Source organism: Artemia franciscana, chromosome 5 (genome assembly GCF_032884065.1).
Source record: "Artemia franciscana chromosome 5, ASM3288406v1, whole genome shotgun sequence".
NCBI lineage: Eukaryota > Metazoa > Arthropoda > Branchiopoda > Anostraca > Artemiidae > Artemia > Artemia franciscana.
Genome location: NC_088867.1, coordinates 45,802,841 through 45,830,065, shown reverse-complemented (window position 1 = coordinate 45,830,065; position 27,225 = coordinate 45,802,841). Strand labels below are relative to the sequence as shown.

Here is a 27,225-nt window from a genome sequence, read left to right as displayed (position 1 = left end):
TGGAATATACTTTTGGGGACGCTGCTTGATTTATTTTTAAAATTGGAAAGAAAGTTGTAAATAGGATTATTTCATTTACACAAAAAATCGCAGAGAAGAAAAGGAAAATGCGAGCAAGGAAAGATTTCAGTCAGTGAAATAGATGCATAAAAAGAAAAAGCTGATATTTTGGCCAGATGCCAGATTGGCATCAGTTCTAATAATAATGAAAGATAGCCAGTAAGCAAAAAAAAAAAAAAAAAAGTAGGAACAGTTACAGTAATGAAAAAATGAGCACCTTTGTGATTGAAGCGAAAAAGGTGACTGAATCCAAACTTTTTTGAATTCGGTTGCCCTCTTTCTTCCAAAATTAAATTACAAAAACATGTTTAAAAAAAATGAAAGTAAAGAGCAACTGTAAGACTAAAGAACGAACAGAAATTATTCCGTATATAAAGGAATTTTACCCCTCCTTAGTACCTTGTTCTTTTTCCTAAAGCTTTTAGCACTTTTAAAAAGCTTTCTATTCTAATTGAATGGCCTTTTTGTTTCAGGAGCCGTTTAAAAAAATTGGGACAATAGTCAAGCTTTAGCGTAAAGAGCAAGGTATTGAGGAGGGGGAAACCTCTGCATATACGAAATAATTTTTGTTCGTTTTAGCGTTAATGTTACTCCTTACTTTCAGTGAAAAAAAGGGAAAATTTATTTAATTTGCGATGGTTTTTCAAATAATGCTGATAAATCTCACTCATCCTCCATGAAATACCACCCCCCTCATAGGAAACTACTCCGTGTAAATTTCCTCTTACGTAAAATACACCCTCCATAAAATTCTCTCCGGACAGTTCCACCCTTGCTGAAAATCCTCCTCTCCGTAAAATTTCTTACAGATGATTCAGTCTGAAAAGTTTTCTTTATCATACTTTCGATTGTAAAGACTTTAAGTTCTAATCGTTCTCCTGATCACTTTGGAAATCCCCTGTCCTTTAGAAATATTTTCCGCGTTCCCAAACATGCTGAAAATAGTCCCTGGATAATTCCCCTGGAACATCCCCAAAGGAAAAATTGAATATAGGAATTCTGTCAAATCCTCTTGTGTAAAATTTCCCCTTTTCAGCCCCAAAAATTTTTCTCTCCTCGGAAAATACCATCTCTCTGCAAAAAGTCCCCCCCCCCCGAAAAATGTCTATACTTACGAATAACAAATACTATACATAAAAACGGAAATTTTCGTGATGTAATGGCCTTTCCTCAGGGGCTGTGGGAGGGGGGGGGGGTATGTTATCCCCAAAAGCATATATACTGCGCTTTTCAACAGTTCTGAACAAAATGGCTATCTTAAGTTCTGATTGGACGACTTTGAGGAACAAAGAGCGGTGGGAGGGGGACTAGTTGCCCTCCAATCTTTTCGGTCACTTAAAAAGGGCGCTAGAACTGTTAATTTCCATTCCAATGAGCCCTTTCCCGATATTCCAGGTCTATTGGTTCGATGTGATTACCCCTGGGGAAAACAAGTAAACAAATAAAAAAAGTAGACCTACATATGTGATTGTTCTTCTGGCAAAAAGAATACAAAATTCTACATTTTTGCAGATGGGAGCTTGAAACCTCTACAATGAGGCTCTTAGATACGCTGAATCACGGTGTGGGTTTCATAGTATTCCTTGACTTTTAGGAGGTGTTTCCCCCCTCCTTTTTTCGAAGATTAGACAAATTCTTTCAGGGTCTTAGTTTTTGATAGGTAACACTAAACGTCAGGAGCCTTATATATTTGGAATCAACGTACTAAGCCAATTCTGTTGATATATCTATTGATATCAGAGTTTCGATTCTAGAGTTCTGATTACTATTGAGCCACGTTGCTCCTCCTTGCCAAAATATTTAGTATGAGCCTTATCAGTACTAGGCCTGAAGATGGTCTGGAAGAAGTCCCTGCCAAAATATTTAGTATAAGTCTTATTATTTTTAGGCCTAAAGATGGCTTGGTAGAGGTCTTTGCCAAAACTTCAATTTTTTTTGGTTTCCATTTCAATGACTGAAAATTTCCTGCTTAAAAGTTTTTCTCTACTCTTTTTTGTTCTTTGTAACTCATGTCTACCCAGTTTTGTTTTAGAACTAAAGAATTTAGAACTTATAAATATTTAAGCCTGCAGCAAACTACATACACAAAATTATAAGTAGCCAACGCGTAAGACTATTTTGTTAACTATAAGTATGATTAGCCAAGAATATAATTAGGACATATGTGTCTAATGATTTAAATGGGGAAATGATTAATTAATATCTCTACATAACAGCTTAATGTCCCAATGATTTTAACAGGCTCCGTGAAGAATATCCGTACATAACGGCTTAAATCGTTAAATGGTTTAACGGCCCAATAGTTTTTATGTAAAGCTGCTTAAAGAATGGCTCTGTATAATGGCTTAAATGATTAAAGGGGCATAATGGCTTAATGATCCAATAATTTTAACAGGTAGCTACTTCTAGAATGGCCTTACATAATGGCTTAAATGAGTAAATGGCACATAGTGGCCTAATACCCCAGTGATTCTCATAGGGAGCTGCTTAAAGAATTTTTATACCTAATGGCTTAAATGATTAAGCAGGAAATTATTGGCTTAATGGTCTAAGGATTTTAATAAGAAGCTGATTTAAAGAATGACCCTGCATAATGGCTTAAAGGATGGTGCCACATAGGCTACTCATTAAGAAGCAAATGATTTTTCTCAATTTGTTTCTAAAACTGGCTATTTTATAATTTTTATTCAGTTGCAATAAGCGTTTAATTTTTAATTTAAGCAGTAGTGCGAACATAAACTTCCTCTACGAGGTCAGCACTCCTGTGCTCCATGATATGTGAGAGCAAATTTTATTCTTTTGATGAAGAAAGAGTGTGAACATTATGATGAGTTTTAACTCCTTTTTGAGAGGTTTAACTCTCTCAGAAGAGTTTTTGCTACTGTGTATGCATTACCATTTGTCTATTTTTTTTAACATATTGAATTGTTTGTGCTGTTATGTTGTAGCTATATTGGTGGAAAAGGACCAAATTATGAGCAAGAGATATATTTGCAGATGTCTCCTTGGGGGGGGGGGGGGTATGTATGCACGTCAAGGTCTTTCCGAACTATACTTTCTCATTCTCATAGAAGCCTTGTGCCAAATTTAAGGGGTCTACTCATTTTGGTTCTCGAAGTGTACTGGAATATTAGAGCCTCTTTAGATCCTGTCCTCGTCATAACGATGGGCTAAGCTGAAGAAGAAGATGAAATTATAATTCTGACATCTGAGCTGGTCTTGCACATTAATTGTTGATTAAGCTTATTGAGTCATCTTTTTTTTAAAAGTAATTAGCATATGGTAAATCACTTCCACCCAATTTTCAGCAGTTATCTTGTTCTTTATCTCACCCAATCCACTTTTGGTGTATGGTCTTGTGGATTCTTGGATTGTTGATTTGGATTGTTGAATCACAAAATTTGTTATAAGTACTTCCTTGACTTTTAACAATATTTCAACAAAATAATATTTCAAGGTTGATTTGGAATCCAAGGGCTCGAGGGAGGGTCCTTTCAACCTCTAACCCTTAAGAAAATCTTCAGGTTTCCCTCTCCTCCTAATAGTGTTTGACCCAAATACGTATATAATTCTCTAGGTTCTTTGGCGAAATTCTGCTTCTTTTAGTTCGCCCGTCTTATTAGTTTGTAAACATCTGTCCATATATTTTGTTTATTTTTTTGTTTATTTTTTTTTTAGTGCTGGATTTCTGGATAAAGGATTAGATAGAATAACCGATCAGGTTGTTGATCCCAAAACCAACAGAGTATTTCTACCTGTTATACAAGACGCTGTTTACGGCTATTTGGGGATTGAAAATCCAAACAAGAAGGCCAAACCAAAACTCCCAGCCCTGATGGCATTGAATCTTCAACCACATATTGGTGCGCCTCCTGGACTCTACCCAGTCACAAACATTAATGAAAGCAAACAAGGTAAAAACAAAATCTAGTTTGGCAAAAAAATTCCATAGGAAGTGCTTTATCTAGGATTCAACTGCTACCACTGAAAATTTGTTGCATCTTTAAGTTGCCTGGTGTCAGCACGTAGTTTAACAGTATTTCTTCATCCATACCTATTTAAAGTATGTAATTTAGTCACTTTTTTTAAGGTGTGTCATATATTGCGGTCGAATACCATCGTAATTCTTGGTCCTCAATCATTATATTTTTCATACTGTAGGCTGCTTATTAGAACAATTCTAAGCACACAGTCTATATCAATCTGGAGGAGATGCCCAAGCTTCCTAAGCTGCTTTTTCATGATGATCATATTGAGCAGGGTCAAATCCTTTTGTTCACAAAGTATCTTGAGTGGCAGTTCATCCCCAAAGTTTATTTCCATAGACTTCCCTTAACAATTTTTTTGAAAAATTTGACTTCATTTAAAGTTTCTTGATTTTACTTTTACATATGTGAATTTGCTCTTCATTCTTTAGTGTCCATGGTTCCACGCCATTTACCGTTGTGCCATTTGCTTCTGACCTTATTGCCTCAAATCTTCTAAGTCTTGAACATGCTTGAGTCCTTCTGTTCTCTCATAAGTTGTGCTTTTTCTCGGCAAAGTGTCTTGTGCTTTTGCTATTCTATTTTCAGCATATTTCCTGCAGCTTCTGCCCTTAGTTATAATGCTACCAAAACTAAAGAAAAGTGTCAATTTTTTCAACCATTTCATCACCTAACTTGTGAAATATTTTGCTTCTCTTAGTTCTTCTTTAGATCTCATTCTGCATTTCGATTATTGAGACTATCAGTGACATGAGTACATCGCTCTACCCTTTTTTCAAGTAATCCGAGATCATCTGCGTGTCTTTGTCCCTAGTGATTTCATCTTCCAAGTTAAAGTTTATGACGCTAGTTTCCTCTAGTCCTTTTTGCAAAACAAAACTATCAGACGAATCCAAATCCCAGTCTTGGCCTTCATTATAGCTGCTTAAAAAATACAGTATCAGTATTATTATAGTATATGATAATAATGTATTACTATATTATATATATTATATTGCTATATTTACAATGTCATTATAATATAGTACACTGTTTTATAATATGGCTTTGCGAATGAAAGTACTCATTAGTTGTTTGAGCTTTAAAAAATAAGTCATCTATAATTACCAACTGGCTGTATTCGTTGCATACTGGAATGGTCTCATGAAAACAAAATTTAGACTTCATTTTATAATTTTTGTCGTAGAAATCTCAGTGGAGAGAGGGCAAGGGCTTCAAGGCTAAAAACTAGTAAACGTCTCTTCTCCATTTTATTATGTTATAAATCTTTATTCAGCTACTGAATAAAGATTTATAACTGACTGACCGTATTTCAAACAGTAGGTTGTACGAAAAGTGTGGTTCAATCCCGCTTTCTGGGGCTATAATGAAAGAAAGGTTTTGATGGCTAGGCCACGTTCTACGGATGAAGGATGATAGATTACCGAAGATTGTCCTTTTTGGCCAACCGTCTGGGGCTACAAGGAAAGCAGGTCGTCCTTGTCTGGGTTGGGAGGATGTCATAAATAAAGATTTAAAGGAAATGGGCCTTCCTGGGAGGGTGTAAAGAGGGAAGCTTTAAATAGATTAGGTTGGAGGAGGAGCGTGCGTAGCTGTGCTGGCCTCAGGCGGCTTGGTGCTGCAGTGAGTTATTAGTAGTAGTAGTAGTAGTTTATTCAGCTATCTCTTACAGCGTCTCGGTGGGATAGAATTGAAAGGCTGAGAACTTCTACCCTATTTATTGGCTATTTAAGGAAACTGTTCTAGGGACACAATTATTATGCATCTTTAGTATATAGTTCCGATTAATATTTGCTACCCATACATAATACAAGCTACTTTCTTTGCAAAGAAAATGGAAGTGTAAAAATTTGTATTTTTCACATAAGGCGAGACTGGCATAGACGTCGAGATGGGAGGGAGAAGACCAGGGAATCCCTCCCAAAAAATTTAAAAATAGTAGCTTAAAAATTCACTTTATTGTGTTTTGCACCCCGCCTTTCTTTTTTAAAGAAAATACTCTTATTCTGAAAAAGATTTTTGCTAAAATTATCGTAACACAGTTTTGCCAAAAAACATTAAAATATTATTTCTGTTTCTTCTTAAATGCCCATTTATAAAGATTTTGAGAGTTCAGGGTTTAAGAATAGGTGTGAAAATTAAAATTATGGGGATTGAGTTTCTTAGACTCGGAATGAACAAGGGGGAAGAGATGATTTTAGGTACCGAGAAAGTGAATTAAGTGGACAGTTTCAATTTCCTGAGGACTATTATTAGTAAAGATAAAGGATGGAGTGAAGACGTAAAAAGTAAATAGCCCAGATGCAGGGTCTATTTTTCTCTGTTGAAAAAAGTTTGGAAGGATAGGAAGATTAGTGTGCAAACTAAAATTAGGATATCTAGAAGCTTCAGTCTTAAAAATGTACGAATATGTCTCTGAAATGGTGCTCCGAAAGGTTGAGGAAGATTTGTCAAATCCTTTAAAAATGAATTGTCTAAGGATAGCTGTAGGCACTCATTTGACTGAATGAAAGTCTCTTTTTTCTGCATCATTTTTAGATATCCTTATTCCAGGGTCCGGTGTACTCTCCCCGCGAAAAAATCCCTCCTCGGCTAAAAATTTCGTCCCCCCCCCCCCGCGACGACTCCCCCATGGAAATTCGCCCCACATTTAAGATGGAGCAGTCAAAGGGAAGTTAAGACAAAAAAAATAAATAAAGAAAAGAAGGGGTTGTCGAAATTCTGCCTATATTCCAAAACGCATGTAGTATATATGGCGTAACGTCAAGCAGCTCGTGATAACGAACTGTAAATAAGGAGCAACTCGGGCCAATAATAGCCACATTCGAAAAAAAGTAATTTGATAACAATTGCTACATATTTTTTTTTTTTTTTATGTGGGCTCCAAATATATGTAGTTCACTAAGTTTAACGTTACACATCAAACGCCTCGAGCCTGAAAAAATTTGTCCGATTTTAAAAGAGGGAGAATACACCCCCAAAAAGGCAAGCGATCCAAATAAAAATCACACCATTAGATCCAGCATATTAATGAATCCTACTGTAGAAGTTTCAAGCTCGTATGTACAATAATTTGTAATATTGGTTTTTCACAGAAGAAGGATCACAGATCTTTGACCAGCCAGCCGGTAAAATCTGTTGCCCCCCCCCAAAAAAAAAACTTTTGCGAACCCTTTATTCTACTATTATTTATCCTTATATTCAGTGTAGTTGTTATGTTTGGGCCAATTCTTTCTGTTAATAAATTCGAAGACCACACTGCCTTTCCATGACGAAAATATAACAGTTCAAAATAGGGATGAAACATTTTAATCGAGAGTGAAACAAATATAAAATTTTAACTGAATATTTCGGACACATATACAGTGTCTATCATCAGCAGTAAAACTCTATTTTACTGCTGGTGATAGACACTGTATATGTGTCCAAATATTCGGTTAAAATTTTATATTTGATTCACTGTCAATTAAATTGTTTCATCCCTATTTTGAACTGTTATATATTCTTTCTTTTATAATTTAAACACAATTCAAACCTTACAAAATAGAGCTGTAAAGTCAGTTTATTTTAATAAACTTAACACTAAAAAAGTTTTTCTCGAATTTCAGTTACTATCAGTAAGACAAATTTATCAGCTCCAAAGTGCTATATTTATGCATAAATACTTGAATAGTTTAGCACCCCCAGGACTAACACAACTTGTCCTTTTTCATTTATCATCGCATTGTCATACTTATCCTATGTCGTCATCTACACATTTTTCTCTCATCTCAGATATTTGTCACACACAAAGAGCAGCTTTTTCTATAAAATACGCTGGAGTGAAATTATGGAACAGCATTCCACTGGAAATAAAAGATTATGTTTCAGTTCCGTCATTTCGATGCAATTATAAAAAGCATGTTCTTTCTACTAGTACAAATGAATAATGTTTTGGAGGATTCTTTTTTTATACTTTTTTTTTCTAGTGCACAGTGCCTTTTTTCAGTATTCTTTCTGTTCCAAAGTTTAACACTTCGTTGTTTTGTAAATAATCAGTGATATATTAATGTGGAATGCTCGTTCTCCAGGGACTACAATTAGGCCCTAGGTATTATTGATCAGTCCCTGGAGTTGTGTTTTATTTGTGTATTTATATTCATTAAAGTCAAAGTTAGAAGTTCATATGACAACTCTTCCAAAGTGGCCCCTGAGTTTATATTTTCAAATTATTTTCTTTAACCTTTATATTACCCTGCTTTGATAACTCAGCCCCCAAAACACGAAAAAGTAACTAATTTAAATAACAATGCAGAAATAAATTTTATAGGATATTCTACTCCACACATTCTTCCTATATTCTGGAACATACTACTACTACAAACCACTCGTCGCAGCACCATGCCGGCTGAAGCCAACACAGCTACGCACGCTCCTCCCCCATCCCAATCTATTTAAAGCCTCCTCTTTACACCCTCCCAAGAGGTTTCCATTTCCATTAAACCTTTCTTTATAACATCCTCCCACCCCTACCGCGGACTACTTGCTTTCCGATTAGCCCTTGACAGTTAGCCAAAAAGCACAATTTTCGGCAATCTGTCATTCTTCATCCGCAGAACGTGCCCTAGCCATCCCAACTTTTCTCTTATTATAGCCCTAGAAAGCGGGATAGAACCGTATTCCTGTACAACTTCCTAAAATCTCTAGGTAGTTCCCCTTTAAAAAAATAATAAACATAATCTTCAGTAACTCATTTCTAACCTCAAAGCCACCATATTTAAGAAAATCCTTTACTACAGTATCAGCACCTGGGGCCTTATTATTTTTTAATCATTTTAGAACTGTCGCTCATTCTTACTAACAAAACAAATCTTCCTTCACATCCAAGGTATCACAAACTTTTTCATTTTCCTCTATATGTTTTCTTGCTACTCTATCTCGGTTTAGCACATTCTGAAAATGTTCTGCCCATCTCTATTTAACTCTTTCCTTATCACTAATTGTGGCTCCTTTCCTATCTATAACTGGGACAAGTCCGGATTGATTACTTCCTCTCAAGTCAGTACAATATTTTTCTGTTATGCCGTCTAGCTGTATCTTCCATATCCTCGGCAGTTTTATCCATGGCCTCCACTTCACACCTTCTTACTTCACATTTTAATGCTTTCTCCTCTTTCTTCACATTCCTCTTGTTTTCATATGATCTATCACTCAGATAGCTCCTGTTCAAGCCCCTTCTCCTCTCTATTAAACTTACAGCTTTTTCACTAATATTTCTAGCTGCGTTCCTCATTTTCTTCCTTAAGTTACCATCAGCAACTTCACAAATTGTCTTACTAAAATTATTCCATCCATCTACATTGTCAAATTTTTAACTCTCCAGTTTAGTATTCAACTATTCCTGGAAAGTTTCTGTCAAATTCTCATCCTGGAGTCTACCAACTTCTTAACTTCCCGGGAGGTAGTTACCCTTTCAAAATTTCATCTCTAAATTAACCCTAGACACTACTAGATGGTGATCTTTCTTGTAACATCAATAACAGCACTCATAATTTCCCGGGATGTAGTTACCCTTCCGAAGTTTCAGCTTCAGATTAACCCTAGACACTACTAGATGGTGATCTTTACTTTTACTAACATCACTCCTATACACCGTCTTGTATTGATCCAGCTAGTTTTCGATTTACAATGACATAATTAATAAGATTTGCTGTCTTGCCATCACGTGAATACCACGTTAACTGATGGGCTATTTTATGACCAAACACTGTATTGGCTATAACTAGATTGTTATACTGATAAAATTGCAGCAGTCTGTAGCCATTTCTGTTTTCCTTTCCTACACTAAATTTACCTAGGCTAGGATACCATCTATCTCTATGTCTACCGACCTGGGCGTTAAAATCTTACGTCTAGCACTGCTTATTCCAGTCCTCCCAAACACTTCATGTGTCGATCTCATGAACTTGCCTGCTTTTACTTTGATCACGACATAACCTGAGTGCTCTTACTGAGGCGGTTTCAGGGAAGGGAGGGACAGAGGAGGTACTTCCCCTGGGCACAGAAACGGTATGGGCGCAAAGTTTCAAACAAATAATCAAAAAGGCATTAGTCGCTTTGTAATTAGTAGAGGGTGCAGTTAATAATGAAAGTATTTAAGAAATTAATTAATAAAAAAAATAAAAAAATCAAATAGTAATTATGAAAATAATTAATAATAATCAAACAATTAAATAATAAATAAAAGAAATTAAGAAATAAATTATTGATTAATTTATAAATTGAAGGTAATATTATTGATAAATGAAAAGTTTGTGAGAGAAGGGAGGTTGTGCTAATAAAATTTTTCCCCGGGTCTAAGGGAGGCCAGAACCAGCACTGGTGCTCTTCCTTGTGCTATAGAGTATGACAGAGGTTTTTGTTCTATTGGACGTGATCATGGGTCATAGGGGGGGGGGGGGGGTGGTGGTGGCAATTTTTAGAAGATTTTTTTTAAATTATGAATTGATTATAAATTCTCCACGAAATTCAAATAAGCTTAATTCGATCATACTAAATTTACTAGTTTTTAATCTTAAAATTGAAAATGCAATGAATCAGCCAAATATTTTATTTTATTTTGGTTAAATTTTGGAATCTGATAATTTTGGGTGACTTAATATAATGGCCAAGGACATGTCTGTTATCTTGGGTTTTTAATTTTCGTTTTTTTGGTTTTTTTTGTGGGTATTTTCCTTTTTTCTTCCTTTTTTTTCGTTTTCCTTGTTATTTTTATTTTATGAGGCTGATAGATTGACTGTCAAAATTGGTCCGACCTACTTGCCTTTCCTTCATTATTATTGGCCTTTCTTCGTTCATTTTTATCTCAAAGTCTTGGATACATATTTGCATGTTTCTTATTCGCCATGGTTTGCCAATTCTGTCTTAAAGTTAATTTAGATTGTTCCTGACGACTCTGCTTCACAACTTTATATTTTAATCTGAAAATTTTCAGGAAAATTTGATGTGGGCAGTGATGAAATGGCACTAGAAAGTGACAGTTCCTCTTCTAGTCCCACACCTCCAGCTTATTCACCGATTGGCGCAGGCCTTCCTAGCCCTCGCAGTGACTCGTCACCAATGCGAATATCTCCAGAAAATGTAAACTCATCACCCAATTTGCGTCGACTTCATATGGAAGGGGTTCGACGGCGAAGCCGCAGCGAAAGCGATGCTTCATCTATGGATATATCATGCAGTCCTGACATGAACGAAATGAATAAAGGATCTGCTGAAATAGTTCAGGTGTGTTTTTCTTTAAATTTATATTCACAAAAAGTACAGAATTCTCAAGTTGAGGTAAAATTGAATTTAGATACGAATGTTATTAATAAACAAAAGTAATGAATTCAGCATAAAAAACCTTAATGAAATCAGCTTAAAAAACCATAGGCAATCTTAATAAGAGGACCAAGGACTTTATTGAGATCCGTAGAGTATAGGTTTCGCCTCATTGGTTTTACGAAAAGAATCTAGAATCTGTTACACAGTCTTGGCCAATACAAGTTTCTCTACCGTTCTTAATTAGTACCAAAACATGTCGGGTGAATGGCATGAAAGAGGAAAACCCGTAGCATATACCCTTCAAGGATCTGGAGAAAATTTGCTCTTCCCTAACCCAAAATTTTCGTTAACCTTGTCAATGTGGGGAGGGGAGATGATTTGATCTCAATAATTTAGTAGTTTGTAATTGTAATAGATCATACATAAAAAAAATAATTGCTTAAAAAATCATGGACGGTTTTGTTTCACCCAAGACTTAAAAGAAAGTCTTGGGGGACTCGGTATTTTATCATGCTTTATTATGTATTTCATACTGTAGATAAAGTAAATCTTTGCTGATGGTCTCCCATTTTTAAATTAAAAACCGATAAGATTCATTATCGGAAGATGAAATTAAAAGGACAAACACTGAAAACGCAACATGATCATACAAATTATGCCTTGGATAAAGCATCTTTAAAGAACATATTTCTTTTAAGTTATGCCTATTGTTGAGTTGCTCGGAAGAAAACCGATCAACTAGGCTAAACTTTATGAATACGGTGTCAAAGTACTGTATTGTCTGTTACTTTCTATAAAATTAACTATACTTGTCAACAGGGGGAGGGGGATTCATCCTCCGTATAAAAGTTTAAGAATTGTCTTTCTCGTTGAAAAATTTTCGCAAGGGAATGTCATCTGCCCTAAAGGCTCTTAAGTTATAAAGGGAAGGTGCTAAAAAGTATTTGATGTAGAAATGTAGAAAAAAATTAATAAATAATAATGATAAATTATAGGAGTAAATTTATATTACAGCAGAAAAATTTAAATTATGCTGAGGAAACAATTCTTGCAAGTTAATATTGAAATCTTAGTTTTTTCTCTCTGTTTGTTCATATTTTCGGCTTAGTATTACTCGCCGAAATCTAGTTCGAGTTTTTTCTGATATTCTATACGTTTCCACGATGCTGCCCCTTAAATTTACGTGTCTATGTTGGGATGTACCCTATATGCAAAGGTCAAAAATGACCTTTTTGTCGAAAAATAATCCCAGGGGAAGATCGTATGCCCTTAGGTTTTGAATTTGTTTGCGCCTTGTTCATAGGGCAACTTCCTGAAAACTAGAGTTGTCACTCAATAATAAGTAATCACATTTTGGATATTGAATACTAACAGTTTTGCAGAACTTAGCTAATGTCGCATGAAAATGAATTGAGATATATTCTCAACACTCAATAGCCTAACATAAGAGAAAAAGGGATAAGGGAAAAGGGAAGTAAAATGTAAATATTTTCTTCGACCAGTTGTATGGTAGTCCACAATGATGGTCACACAGGGAGAGACTATGTATCTCCGCTTCCTGTCTGTGTGTTCCGCAGGAATCAATCATAATCACAACAAGTAATGGTGATAGATCACACCCCTGTAGTTCTTCTGACAAAATCTGGAAGAAACGAGTTTGGCCCTCTGGTGCCTAGGTACAACATTTGCCATCATCATACACGGCGGTAATAGTCGTCGCTGTTTTCTCAGACGGTAATAATCGTCGCTGTCGTCGCTCTTTTTAGTTTCTTCGCTGTTTCTCGTGTCTCACTGGCAGAAGGCGGATCCGTGCTGATATTCACGGGGACAGGAAAAACATGCAAAGAAATTTTGGGTAGAAAATCAGAGTAGGGTTTTTCTCCAGAAGATAGCATTTTTAAAAGTTTAGAATGTATTAGACTTATACGTTTCAGTTTTATTTGATTCTTTTTTTTGGGGGGGGGGGGGAGGATACTTTCCCAGTAGATGGTAAAAATAAACCCCATTATCTTCTAAATATACTATATATGAAATATACGAAAAATAGTGATAGATAAGTGCGATTCTCCCTATTTTAACCCATCGAGCTTGAACTACCATGGACTTCTGAATAAAGTCATTTCTTCTCCGCTGGATACGTCTTAGATATGTTTATTACCTGAAAGCTACAATTCTTTTAGTTGTTTCAAAGTTATGAAATTATTTGCGTAGCATCACATTTTAGTCAGTGTTGCCATGTTGAACCGTGAAAGTAAATAGACAAAAGTAATAAGAGAAATTTGACAGTAATTCTTTTATTCGTTTCGAAATTATGAAATTATTAGTATAGTAGTGTATTTTTTGTCAGTGTTGCCATGTTGAACCTTGAAAGTAAACAAACAAAATTAATAAGTCAAATTTGACAACATTGTTTGTTCGTAAAAGTCAAAACTTTACTATTCTGTTGATTTCCAAACACGACTGCATATTCAAAGGATTAAGTAAAAAAAACAAGTTTTTTCAACTGAAAGTATGGAGCAACATTAAGACAAAAAACGAACAGAAATTATTGCGGATAAAAAGGGGATTGCCTCCCCCTCAACACCTCACTCTTTACACTAAAGTTCTTTAGCACTATTAAAAATTTCTTATTGTTCTAATTAAACGACCCTTGTCCTAGTTCTTTAATAACGACTCCGAAAACACAAGGTTAAAACTCCGAAATTGTTATGCATATGAAGGGGCTTGTCCCAGTTCTTTAATAACGACTCCGAAAACACAAGCCCCTTCATATGCATAACAATTTCTGTTCGTTTTTAGTTTTAATGTTGCTTCTTACTTTCAGTTGAAAAAACTTGTTCTTTTTATGTTGTTTATATATATATATATATATATATATATATATATATATATATATATATATATATATATATATATATATATATATATATATATATATATATATATATATAAATATATATATATATATATATATATATATATATATATATATATATATATATATATATATATATATATATATATATATATATATATATATATATATATATATATATATATATATATATATATATATATATATATATATATATATATATATATATATATATATATATATATATATATATATATATATATATATATATATATATATATATATATATATATATATATATATATATATATATATATATATATATATATATATATATATATATATATATATATATATATATATATATATATATATATATATATATATATATATATATATATATATATATATATATATATATATATATATATATATATATATATATATATATATATTTTACCCTCTAAATACTGAAATGAAAACTAGAGGACTAAAAAAAAAGAAATAAAAAAAAACGAAAAAAAGAAGTACAACAATAATATTTTCACTCAGCAAAACTACGAAAAAAAAAAATTGCTCATAATACAAACACATCTTAGCTGACCTAATACACATAGCATATACTCATAATATATATTCATAACAAATAACATAACATATACTCATATTGGGGATAACCTGGAACATTTTATGAGTAATAGCCAAAGTTCGGAGAATTTGAGTGTTTTTTTTTTTTTTTTGGGGGGGGGGGGAATGCACCAGGAATCCCAGATATCTCGGAGACCTCTTCTAGTGAACTAATTATTGAGTTTGAAGGCTTAGAAGTACGTTTTAATGTTTTAGAGGTACGGAAGTTATAATTTCAAAGTGTCAAATGCTACTGTTTGGTTTGTTCAATTTATGCTTATTTATATATTTTGTCTTTTCTTTCTTTTTTTTTCTTTTTCTTTTTTGTGTATTTGACGACTGGTTTTTAAATACACACTTTTTTTTCAATTTAATTTCTGATCGTTTTTTAAATAATATCAGGAAATTTGGCCCCACCTCCACGGATAAATATCCTCCCCATGGAAATATCGTCTAGATAATTCAATCCTGGTGAAAATTTATCCAGGATATTACCCTTAACAACTCCACGCAGGGAAATTATATGCATCTTCTTAGGTTAAAATAAATGAAAGTGTTCGTAGTTAATTTCAAGTATGCATAGTAAAATTGTTAGTACATAAATCATGTATACATTAGTAGCAAAACGTTCCATACGAATAGACATTAAAAAAAATGATGGTCTACTCTTTTGTGAGGATCGAATCAAAATATTTATGCAATCTCGGCAAAAAATCTGAGTTCGCCTATCAAAAATGATAGGTGAAAGTTGCAACTCGAACCCCTGCTATAAGATAAAACAGGATAATTCACCAAAATTGTAACTTCAGAAAGGCTCATTTACAAAGAAAAAAAAATCCCTGCCTTCCATTGGATGAAATTAGCTATGTATCTACTGCTACTACTACCAAAAACTCACTGGAGCACAAAGTTGACTGAGGTTATTAAACTCTGCCGGCTCCTCCTCCACCCAAATCTCCTCAAAACTTCCCTCTTTACCCCCTGACATGTAGTGTCAATTTTCTTTAAATTATTTCTTATGGCCTCTTCTATCCTCTTCAGTGGCAACCTACTTTTTGTTTGCACCCAGATCTTAATTTTTGCTGCCAATATTTTTTTAAAACTGCTTTGCCACACCTGTCAGTTCCTGGTGCCTTAAGGTTTTTAATCCTTTTAGTACTATCTCGAACCTGTTGTAGTAAAATAAGTATTCCCTCACTTCCAATTTGTCGATTTTTTTTCTTTTCATATATTTTCCTACAACTTAGTCCTGGTTTATCAAATGTTCTGCCCATCTCTCTTCAACACCTGTTTTATTACGAATTGACAATCCGTTCTTATCTTTAACCTTCCTCTCTGTTAGCTGAGAGAGCTGTGCTTGAAATGTAGTTACATACCTTTGCAGCATTACACACACACACACACGAGTTCCTATAAACGAATTTTCTCTTACCTTACCGACACTGTCAATTATATATACTATATAACGAGGTGGAGCACTTTGTATTGCCATACAATCTATAGAAGACTCGATCCTGATGACTATCGATGGAGTCTCTTTTGGGAAAAGCTCTTCGATGGAGATATTCAGTCCGTTAAATACTAATCCCATTGCTCTGTTTCTGTTCATCCTTTGATTATTTATGAAATGTTGAGTTAGTTTTTTCTTTGTACCTAAACACTGAAAATTTGGATTTCCTAGGAACATAGGAATAAAGGAACTTATTTAGTTGTGGTTTTTTCTCCTTCAAATTCAGTACAAAATGCTAACATTCTTATATTTTGTTGTTTATTTTCAGGAAGAAACGCGAACATCACAGTTGGAAGAGAGAGGCATATGTGGGTCATCTCCTGCAGTGCAAGCCCCTCCTGGAAGTGCACTCTCTCAAATAAGTTCCGATATTTCACTACCACCCGGCGTCCGCACACCGCTGCTTGACGAGTCAATTACACCACCACCACCTCCTGGCTTTTTACCAGGGCCTCCCGATGAGGTGCCACCTCCTCCGCCACCGTCTGACAATGACGTAGTTGCACCCCCTCCGCCAAAAATTGAAGATATTGCAGTTCCACCGGAACCGCCGCAAGAACCTCCCCCACCAACACCACCTTTACCAGAAAATACGCCTGCTTTACCTGAACCGCCTGCTCTTCCACCCACTGAGTCGGTTGACTCCTCTCCTTTGACTGATATTGATATCGTTAAAGATGGAACTTCGCCAGCAAGTGAAATATCTAAAGTTTCATCACCTACTGAAGACTCAGATATTGAAGTTAGAGTTATGAATGTATCTGCATCTGTGAAACGTATGGGTATAAAAGAGACGGGCACTATATCTCCGGATTCTGTATCATCCATCAGTCTAGCCGGTTCTTCGCCATCGCCTCTTCCTCCGTCAAAACCTCATGAAAAAGGAGGGCTAGATTCAATGCTAAGTGATATCAGTGACAGCCCTGAACAAGCCTTAGTAAAAAGTCCTAGTGACGAAGGAGAGATAGAAAGTGATAAAGATAAAAGGAAACATGACAAAAAAGATAGAAAAGAAAAAATAGCAGATTCTGATAGTGGTGAAATATCTAGTAGCTCTTCGGATAACTATAAAAAGAAAAAGAAAGAAAGAGGCAGAAGCACATCTACCAGTTCAACCTCTGAAACTGAAAGCTCATCTCAGGAAGATCGAAGGCGACGGTCCAGAGACCGAGACAGGGACCGAGGACATGATCGTGATCGAAATGAATATTCTCGACGAAGCTCCTATGATAGAAAAGATGATGGCCGAGGAAATTATCAAAGAAGCTCTTATTATGGAAGCAGAAGCAAAGATTATTATCGCGGTGGTGATACTAAGGGTCGCCAGATGGATGCTGGGAATGAGAAAATAGTTGAAGGCGAAGTCTTGAAAGTTGAAGAAACTGCTGAAACGCTACATGTATCTGACATATCAGAAGTAGCTTCCTTTTCGAAAGAGACTGAAGCGGTAACGTCTACTCTTGAGACGGATATAGGCCTAACTGAAAACCCAGAAGTGGCTTCAATTTCTAAAGATTCTGATTCTGCCATATCGGTTCTTGAGACAAATAAAGTCTGTAATGAAAAACTAGAGGCTGCATCACTTTTGAAAGATTCTCAATCTGAGACAGATATAGTCCCAAGGGAAAAATCAGAGATTGCTTCAGTTTTGAAAGATTCTGAACTTACAGTATCGTCTCTTAAGACGGACATGGTCCCAAATAAAAGAACAGGTGTAACTTCTGCTATTAAGGATTCGGGATCTTCAATATCTACTGTCGAGGCAGAAGAATTTCCAAGAAAAAAACCAGAATTGACTGTGGTTTCTAAGAATTTCGAGTCATTATCTCCTCTTGCGCAAGATGTTGAGGATAAGTCTGGTGTTGAAACCAGCTTAGAAAATGGTGATTTGTCAAATAATGCTATTGCCCAAAATGAGCTTTTAAAAGTAGAAGCATCGGATATGGTACGAAACCAAGAAATAAAAAAGACCGACATTAAAGGAAAGCGAGTTGATCTTGTAAAAAATAAAACTAATAACGCAAAAGACGCTAAAAATAAAACGCTTCCGGATGAACATAAAAAAATGAAGGATAAAACCCATGATAAGAAGTCTCACATTAGCAAATCGTCAAGTCGACGTCATAAAGATGAAAAAGACCGAAAAGAAAGAGCACAGCCTGAGAAAGACAAAAAGAAAGAAGTGCCCGATGAGACTGTGAAATCTACTGTAATGCATAAAAATCGAAGTGACAAAATTTTAAATGATAAAAAGGATAATCTTGACAAAGGCGGATCTAATGAGGGGCAAAAACTGAAGCGAAAAACTGCTAGTAGTTTTGAAGAAATGCGTAAAGTTATGCGAGAAAGAAGGAAAATGAAAGAATTGAGCAAAGAAAACGGTATCAAAACTGACATGGAGAAAGAAGCTGTAAAGAAAAGTGAAAATAATGATGCTTCCTTGAGTTTAGGTGTCCTAAACAGAGAAGCATTCTTCGCTGATAGTCGTGATTCTGAAGAAAATGTAAAAGAGAATTCAGTTTTAGAAAATCAAATAGAAATGGCACTTCAAATACTTGAAACTATGGAATGTGATGTGGACGATAGAACAAAACAAGATCAGGCTGTATTAAGCAAACCTCAGAAATTAAGAGAAGATGTTGAAATGGTGGCCGGTGCTCCATTGACCGAAAAATCATTGACTGATAAAGATTTAAAGGAGGGCACAGTAGTGGTACATGCGACGGGGCGTTCTGATGTGATTGAAAAATCGAATGGAAATACAAATCTTACAATGCAGGCAGTAAATGGTACTGAAGAGACATCTGTGAAACCAGGAGTAACACCTAAGAAAGAGGAAATACCGAGTAATGCTCAACTCCTTCAAAATGCAATGAGGCCACCTCCTGGCAGAAAAACAATCCTTGACTTGTTTATCAACAAGTCTGATGACGAAATCTTGTCATCATTAGAAGAAAATAAAAAACATACTGATAGTGTAATTCCTGCTTTAGATCTGTATCAGTTTGACGAATATCGTACATGGGGAAAGAAATCCTACATGGTGATACAGATAGGAAATAAGACTTATGATTTGACTGTGAATGGTGTCCAAAAAGCCATACATCCTTCTGATTTGATGAAACACACCAAGACAGAAGTTACAAACACGGAAAAGGAGATCAGTGGCAAACGAAATAGGAAAATCAATAGTAAATACGTAGACAATGAAATTGCTGGTCCTCCCTCACCAGTTCTAAGAAAAACCTCATGTAAAAGTATCGACAGGAAGATGCATGAACAAGAAAAGGCTGAGTTTGTATTTGTAGAAAAGGGGAATGTCTCCCATTCGCGTACAAATGAAAAAGATGACACAAGCAATGTTAGAAATACCAATAAGATCAAGTCAGAAAAAGAAGAATATACACCTAAAAAACAAGATGATACACGAAGTAGTAAGAATACACCCAATAGCCGATCCTCTTCATATGTAGAAAGGGGCAATTTGTCTGGTTCAAGTGATTTTAAAATTAATAAAAAGGAGGATGGTGCCAGTGTCAGCAATTGTAATAACAAAAAGAAGATCAAATCAGAAGAAATTGAGAACGCCCCTACAAGAAAAGACCATAGAAAAAGTATTAGGGACACACCTAAAAGTCAACCTACAAAGTATGATGTTAATGACAGCGAGCTCATTAGTGCTGTTCCATTAAGTCATAGAAGGAGTGCTGCAGTAACTCCCCAACAGAATAGTTTTAAAACCGAGGAAGAAGAAGATAAAGTTGAATCTCGTAGAGTGAAAAAGCGAAAACTCTCTGCTTGCTCAGATGTGGAAACTGATGATAAAGGATGTGTTGCTAAAATCTTGGAAAACTCAAAAACTGAAGCAATAAAACCAGAGAATGGTCTTGAAAAACAAGGTAGCAATGTGTTGAGCGGCAAGAAAATGACAAAAAGTCAGCCTATAAAGGACGAAAGCCCTTCACCAAAATCCAGAAAAAATACTCCAGATATTAGTGTCCGGAACACACTTATAAAAGAAGAAAATGGCGGCTCTCTGAGTTCTAAAAAACAAAAGTCATCTCTCAGCTCTAACTCGAAACCAAGCATTAAAGATGAGGGCGCTAGTAATACAAAGAACTACGGAAATTCTTTAATAAAAGTGGAGAACGTCTCTCAACGTTCATCAAGAAATGACCTAAAACATAAAGATGAAAAGTTGTCACGGAATAAAGAAAAATATACAAAGAAAGCACAAGAATCTAAACCCGTGAAGAGCGAGGAAATGAGTTCTCCTCCTGTGATGAATACCGTTGAGGGGAAAAGGATAAGGAAATTAAGTACTAAATACGGGGATGACTTCTTAATGGTCCCTAAAAGCTATAGGGAAGCCGGCGAAGAGCGTTTACATCCTGTTGTTTTCTCCAAAGAAGACGATGACTATGAACCCCATATGAAAAAAAGTAAGCAAAAAACAGAGCTTATTGCTAAAACCCCAAGAGCTAAGGAAAATTTTGACCTTTCGCCAAAACTGCAAACCTGCAACAGTTTAGATAGTACTTTGGCGGGAAAAAATCCACCTTCCCCGGGGTCAAAGAAGCCAACAGTCTTAATTCCCAAGCCTCGTATGTGCTCCCCCGTCTCATCATCATCAAGTCCCCCTAGTTTTGGCCATAAGGATTACACCCCTTTCCAGCCCAGTCCTTTAAGCAGTAGGGCTGCAACTAGCGAATCTTCTTTGAAACGAGACCGAGATGAGCTTATAGATAACAAAGTTAAAGCGGATAAGGAAGGAAATTTCGAAGGTGCAAAGAAGGCTTCTGCAAATAAATCGAATGTTTATTCGAATTATACAGAGAAGGAACATTCCAGTGTTGGAAAACGGGGAAGAAAAAGTAAAGAAAGTCGTTCAAGTAAAGTTGTTGAATCTAGTGAAGAAGAGAATATGACACCACCTCAAACAGATGAATCCATAAGGGAAGAAACACCCCCTGATTCGGATACGGATAGAAAAATGACGAATTTTAAAATCAGTGAAAAGAAGGCAGATAGCAAAAGTACAACACGAAAAGGTTTTTTTTTTATTATAAATATAAAAATGTAGTTCGTGGGCTGAACCATATGTACACAAAGATCTTACCCTATTGGGGTTGGAATGGGGGGGGGAGACTATAGCGTTATAAAGGAAGGAATTGTTCCCTTTATCAAAACTTAAAGAAACGTTTTGTGGAACTTGTTAGAAATAGAAGTAAAGAACGATTTATTGAGGTTTCTGCGTCTTGATCCTCTATCTAAGAAAATACTGGCTTGTGCTGATTTCCAGAGTAAAAATTTCCTCATACCGACGAAAGAGCTCGTCTTTGTTCACCAAAATGTAGAAAAACGCGGATTAAAACTAATTATGAATACACATTTTTAATTGCCTCTTATGTGAATAATTTTCTTTTATTTATTTTTACATTTTATATTTTCGAACTCTTTTTACATCTGTTGGATTTGTTTCCAGCTCAGTTTTACTATCACGAAAGAAAGTGTAATTTTGGGTTCTCCAAAATTACACTTTTTATATTTTTGTTTTTATTTTTATTTTTATATATTTTTTTTCTTTTTATTTTTTGTATAGTTTCTTTTCTTCTGTAAAACATGAGAAGATCAACAAAAACACTCACCTTTACTTATTTTCTTTATCGTAATGTTCCATTTATGATCTATAACTCGAATCTTAAGTTTAAATGTTTTTTTTTTTCAAATTTCCTTGGTTTTGCCCTATCACAGGGCAGGATTGCCCTATCAATTTGCCGTGTGAAGTTTCTGTCTAGTCTGCAGTCTGTCGCGTCTTCAGATTTGTCTCGTCTGCAGTTTCTGTATCGGTTAAAATTTTGCTTGACAGTAACCCTTGCAAGTTTAAAACTAAGTCAAACTTGAATTTACTTCTAATTTTGAATCAGGACGTAGACATTGCACAAAAAAGTAGGGTAAGGACTTTGGGCTTGGGTTGCTAAAATATTGCAATTTTCCTTACAAATTCCTATATTTACCGTTTATTTCGTCCGTTTTTTAATGCCATAAAAATAATTTACTGTAAAATGTCTAATTGAAATATACCATGTAAATTCAGAGATTATTACTAGATGCTACTAAAAATTATATTATAGGGTAGTTAGAAAGGGTTGTGTTAAAATAATGTAATATTTAAAATGGAAATGAAAAACCTTGCTTAATTGTTAAGTGTGTTTTTGTGTAAAATGATGTAAAGACAAGGTTTTTCGTTGGAGTAAGTTTATAGTATTTGGGAGGAAAGAAGTCTATGACAAACAAAGAACTGAACAGCAAAGCCGTTTCTGGGGTTGCTGTTGCCTGGGAAAAATTACTACATCGCCTCCTTACTCAAATGTAAGCAAAAGCACAGATCATAGTGAAAAAATTTGATCGAAGTTGGCAACCCTCCAGCCACGGCGCCAGAGGTAGCTGCCCCGGTTGCCCCCCCCCCTAACCTCACCTTTGAACAGCTATGGTGAGCAGTCTTTTTGTTGAGTCCATTGTAATTTCGGTTCCAAGGTGGATGGGGTGCCTTATCATGGAAGGGCACCATTAAAAACGGTTCGAAAGTTTTTTGATGATGGTAGTTGATTGTAGAATACACCTAAATTAAGTCTGTTTTGTTTTTAACCACTCTGACTTTAAGATTCAAGGTAACAATTTTAAGTTTGTTTGTTTTGTTGCAGTGGTGGTAAATATCTATAGTTGTTAGTTCTGGAATTTAAAGATGCTGGTACACTGAGTGGGGAGGAGGTTTACTAAAAGGAAAGGGAGTATTGTTAAAAAAAGAAGAAAAATTATATTAACAAACTTTTTACATAATATTTTAAAACGTGAAAGTACAGAACTTACTACATCTGGATAGCATCACACTATCAACACTTTAACCTTGGAATTGTTTACTCATACCAAGGGTTGGGCAAACAACCCCCTAGATTTTTTCTCCTCTCTTAGATTGTGAAAATTATCTTTTTTTGCTGTTGAGAATCCCCTTTTTAGTATTTTCAGTAAAAAAAAAAAAAACATGAAAAACCGATAAATCCCCCCCCTAGGTTTTGAAAACCGTTAATAGATAAGGTGAAGATTTTTCATTTGTATATTCTTAGAAGCAAGGGATAAATGAATATAGTGAATAATTTTTGAATTTAAAGATTTTGGCACACTGAGAGGAGGTGGGATTATTCAAAAGAAGGATTAGGCTATGCTAAATTCTAAATTATATTTACAATGTGGAGGTATTATGCCTACTATACTGGGATTTTGTCACAGCTATTGACCAATTTCACCTTGAAAACATTTGCTCATGCCATGGCAGACCACAATTTCCTAGTTATCCATTTCAGAGTCGCCTGAATCGTGCACTGACAGCTATCGTACGTTTCATAGCGCACGTAATGCGCAACGTTACGCGAAATTTCATTATGTGTACCGGAACACAAATGACGACCGGGACAAAAATGACGACCGGGACACAGGGAATATAAATGACGACCGCAACACTCAAAGAGAAATTACAGACTGGGACACCGGGACACAAATGACGACCGGGACACAGGGAAACAACAACAACGAGGACGCCGGGGGGCACAACATATAAATGACGACGGGGACACAGGGAATGTTCGATTAGCAATCACCATCAACAAAGCTCAAGGGCAATCATTAGAATAATGAGGTATAGATCTGAATGCAGATTGTTTTTCCCATGGACAATTATGTGTTGCATGTTAAAGAACGGTAAACCTGACAATCTATTTATATGCACAGACAATGGGACAACCAAGAATGTTGTATATTCGCAAGTTTTACGTAGTTAAAAATATATATATATATATATATATATATATATATATATATATATATATATATATATATATATATATATATATATATATATATATATCTATATTCACAGGTTGGACACAGGGACAAAACTACAATGGCGCCTAACTAATATGGCGCGTAACGACTTAATATCGCGCGTGGGGGGGCTTGGGGGGCGCGAAGCGCTCCATCAACTAGGTGTTGGGGTGGCGCGAAGCGCCACCCCAACAGCTAGTATATATATATATATATATAAATATATATATACATATATATATATATATATATATATATATATATATATATATATATATATATATATATATATATATATATATATATATATATATATATATATATATATATATATATATAAATGAAAAACTAAAAAGTGATACTGCGTATAGTGAAAACCTTGTCGCCTTGCCTGTTTGATGAGTTTAGGACTATAATTTACAGACTAAATTATGGCTACAAAATGTTTATTCTTCATAAATATGATGTTCCTCTTATGCCCTTTTTTATTTTATAGAAAGAACAATGTCTAATGAACAGCCGAGTCAGAAGAAGCACAAGGTGTCTATTGAGTAAGTCTGTCTGTTTATGATTTGAATACTTAAAACGTTTTTCCGCATGCTGACCAATGGTCAGTGTAACGCAGGTAGCGTGGTTGGGGGCACATCATCCTACACTTCCCATTTTTTTCTCCCAGATTTCTTGAGGTACCCATTTAGAGCTGGGTTGACTCTGGCTGGGCTTACAGAGTCACATCATTGATCCCCGTTCCAAACCAAATAACCAGCGACACCAGGACTCGAACCCCTGTCCTCAGGATTTCAAGTCTAGAGCGCTAACCACTCGGCTTGGACGGCTCGAATACTTGAGGCATATAAGAAAATACGCGATCCAGTAATAGTTTTAGCAGTTTCGTCAATGTTATTAACTATTTACATTTCGCTAATTTCAACGGCTTGTCAGTGTATTATGCAAATACACTTTTATTGAAAAATACACGGTTACGATGGTTCAAAATTATAAAATAAAGTTTCACTAACAAACAAAATTTCGAAGACTAGTTTGTTTTTTAATTTATTGATCTTGTATACCTGAACTCAGTATTTAGTCCATGATAATTGTCTGGCAATAGTGACATCAAAGAAGTACTTGTATTGTAGAAGTTTTTTCAAAAGATTATTTTAGTTCAAAAAAAAATAAAGGCTAGCAAACCACATGTCGCTTGGAAGTGACAGAGATCTTTAAGATCTCTGTCAAGATCTGTCAAGATCTCTGTTTAAGATCTTAAGATCTTTCGTTTAGCTCTATTCTTATGCCTAGTTTTCTTATATACTACTTTAATTTTGAAAAGTGACTCTAGATGGCAGATAATCTATGTGTTTTTTCTTAGAATTTTGATTGCAACCTGCTCTCTTCTAGCGCATATTACATTCTTTACGAATATAATAATCGCTTCTACTGTAAATTCAAATTTAAGCACTTTTTGAGCTCTTAAAAATGACGAATTTTTGAAAAATTATGACAGTTCATATAACTGACTTACCAATAAAGTGAACATACCACTCGATACCTTTTTTTTATTTTCTTTACGAATATAATAATCGCTTCTACCATAAATCCATTGATCCATTGATCCCTTCTAAGAGTGTTCACGTGCGATCAATAAATGGGTTGTCCCCATGGAGAAGGATGTGTGCTCTTGGCAAGTCTTTTAAATTCGTAAAACATGGACGGCCAAAAACAGAATGAGTGCGAAAGTTACCCATGGAATCGGAATAAAATAGTTTCATTTATTGTTTATGTTTCATATATTGTTTCACCCGACCGATTTTTGTTTTGGAAAGATGGCACATTTGTTTCTCTTACAAAAGGGACTTTTTCTCTCTCATTTAACTGTTTTTTTTTTTTTTTGTAATCCAGTAGTTTTATATTATTCATTAAATTTGTATAGCTCATTTTGTCCAAGATATTTTTGGACGTTATTTATTCAAATATTTCGATTATTTTTGACTGTATCCCAATAATTTATCTTCTTATTTCATTTCACCTTTTTGTAACTAATTTGCTAATGTTTTTAAATTTTAGAGTTGTTTATTGTTGATTTCCAAAACGAGTTTAGTTTTCCCCAGGACTTGCCATAGCCTTTTATTAAAATAAGGTATATATACATATATATTTCAATAATACTTATACCTGCACACAAAATGGGGGATTTCCCCTAAGATTGGCCGGAAATGTCCCACCTTCTCTTCTTGGTACAATTTTTAGTGCAGTTTTTCCTGTATCATCGCTTTACATGTCGCTAGAAAAGCCCTATAATTGTGTATTGAGTTCTGTCGCATCGCAAATAAATGGAAAAGCAGTGTAATGAATACTGTGAAGTAAAAAAAAAGCGTTTTGAATAAAATTAAAACCCAATATTAGAGTAAGTTGAGGTTCAAGCCCAATGGTTTGTAGGAAGTCTAAAATTATAACGAAAGCCTCGTAATAATGTTAATTTATTTTTCATTTCATTTTAGGAATAACCAACGGTATGACACATTGGATTTGTACAAGCCACGGATTGGTACTTCAAAGTCGTCGAGAAGATCTTTGCCATCCTTGACTGAAAATAATAAAGTGTGATCCTAATGTATACAGCCATTGTTTTTCGAAATTTTGTTTTTTTCTAGTTAATATAGAAAATCAAATGTAATTTTAAATTTGTTTGGTTTGACCGTATGGAGAGCTCCTTTTAAGCTTTTATTATGTCTCCTGTGTACGAAATAAATTGGTAAAACAATTGTTAAATTGGCATTGTTTGGTATGTTGGTATGTAAGTTTATATATATATATATATATATATATATATATATATATATATATATATATATATATATATATATATATATATATATATATATATATATATTAAACAAAATTTAAAAGTGTTCAAAAATAATGTTTAATTTGGTAAAACAAGAAAGGACCAGAATTAATTGTAAATAGTTTTGGTAGCAGGTTAGAAC

General features: G+C 34.8%; 1 protein-coding gene across 1 annotated transcript in view; it reads left to right on the top strand.

Moving 5' to 3' along the window:
• Positions 1–27,007, top strand: part of LOC136027486 (E3 ubiquitin-protein ligase RBBP6-like) — a 45,131-nt gene extending 18,124 nt beyond the window's left edge. The window contains exons 3-7 of the mRNA XM_065704797.1: positions 3,739–3,974; positions 11,020–11,309; positions 16,629–21,411; positions 24,735–24,789; positions 26,737–27,007. Coding sequence (XP_065560869.1) covers positions 3,739–3,974; positions 11,020–11,309; positions 16,629–21,411; positions 24,735–24,789; positions 26,737–26,842 — 5,470 coding nt within the window. The 3' untranslated portion in view covers positions 26,843–27,007. The remainder of the gene's footprint in view (positions 1–3,738; positions 3,975–11,019; positions 11,310–16,628; positions 21,412–24,734; positions 24,790–26,736) is intronic.
• Positions 27,008–27,225: the final 218 nt, after the last annotated feature.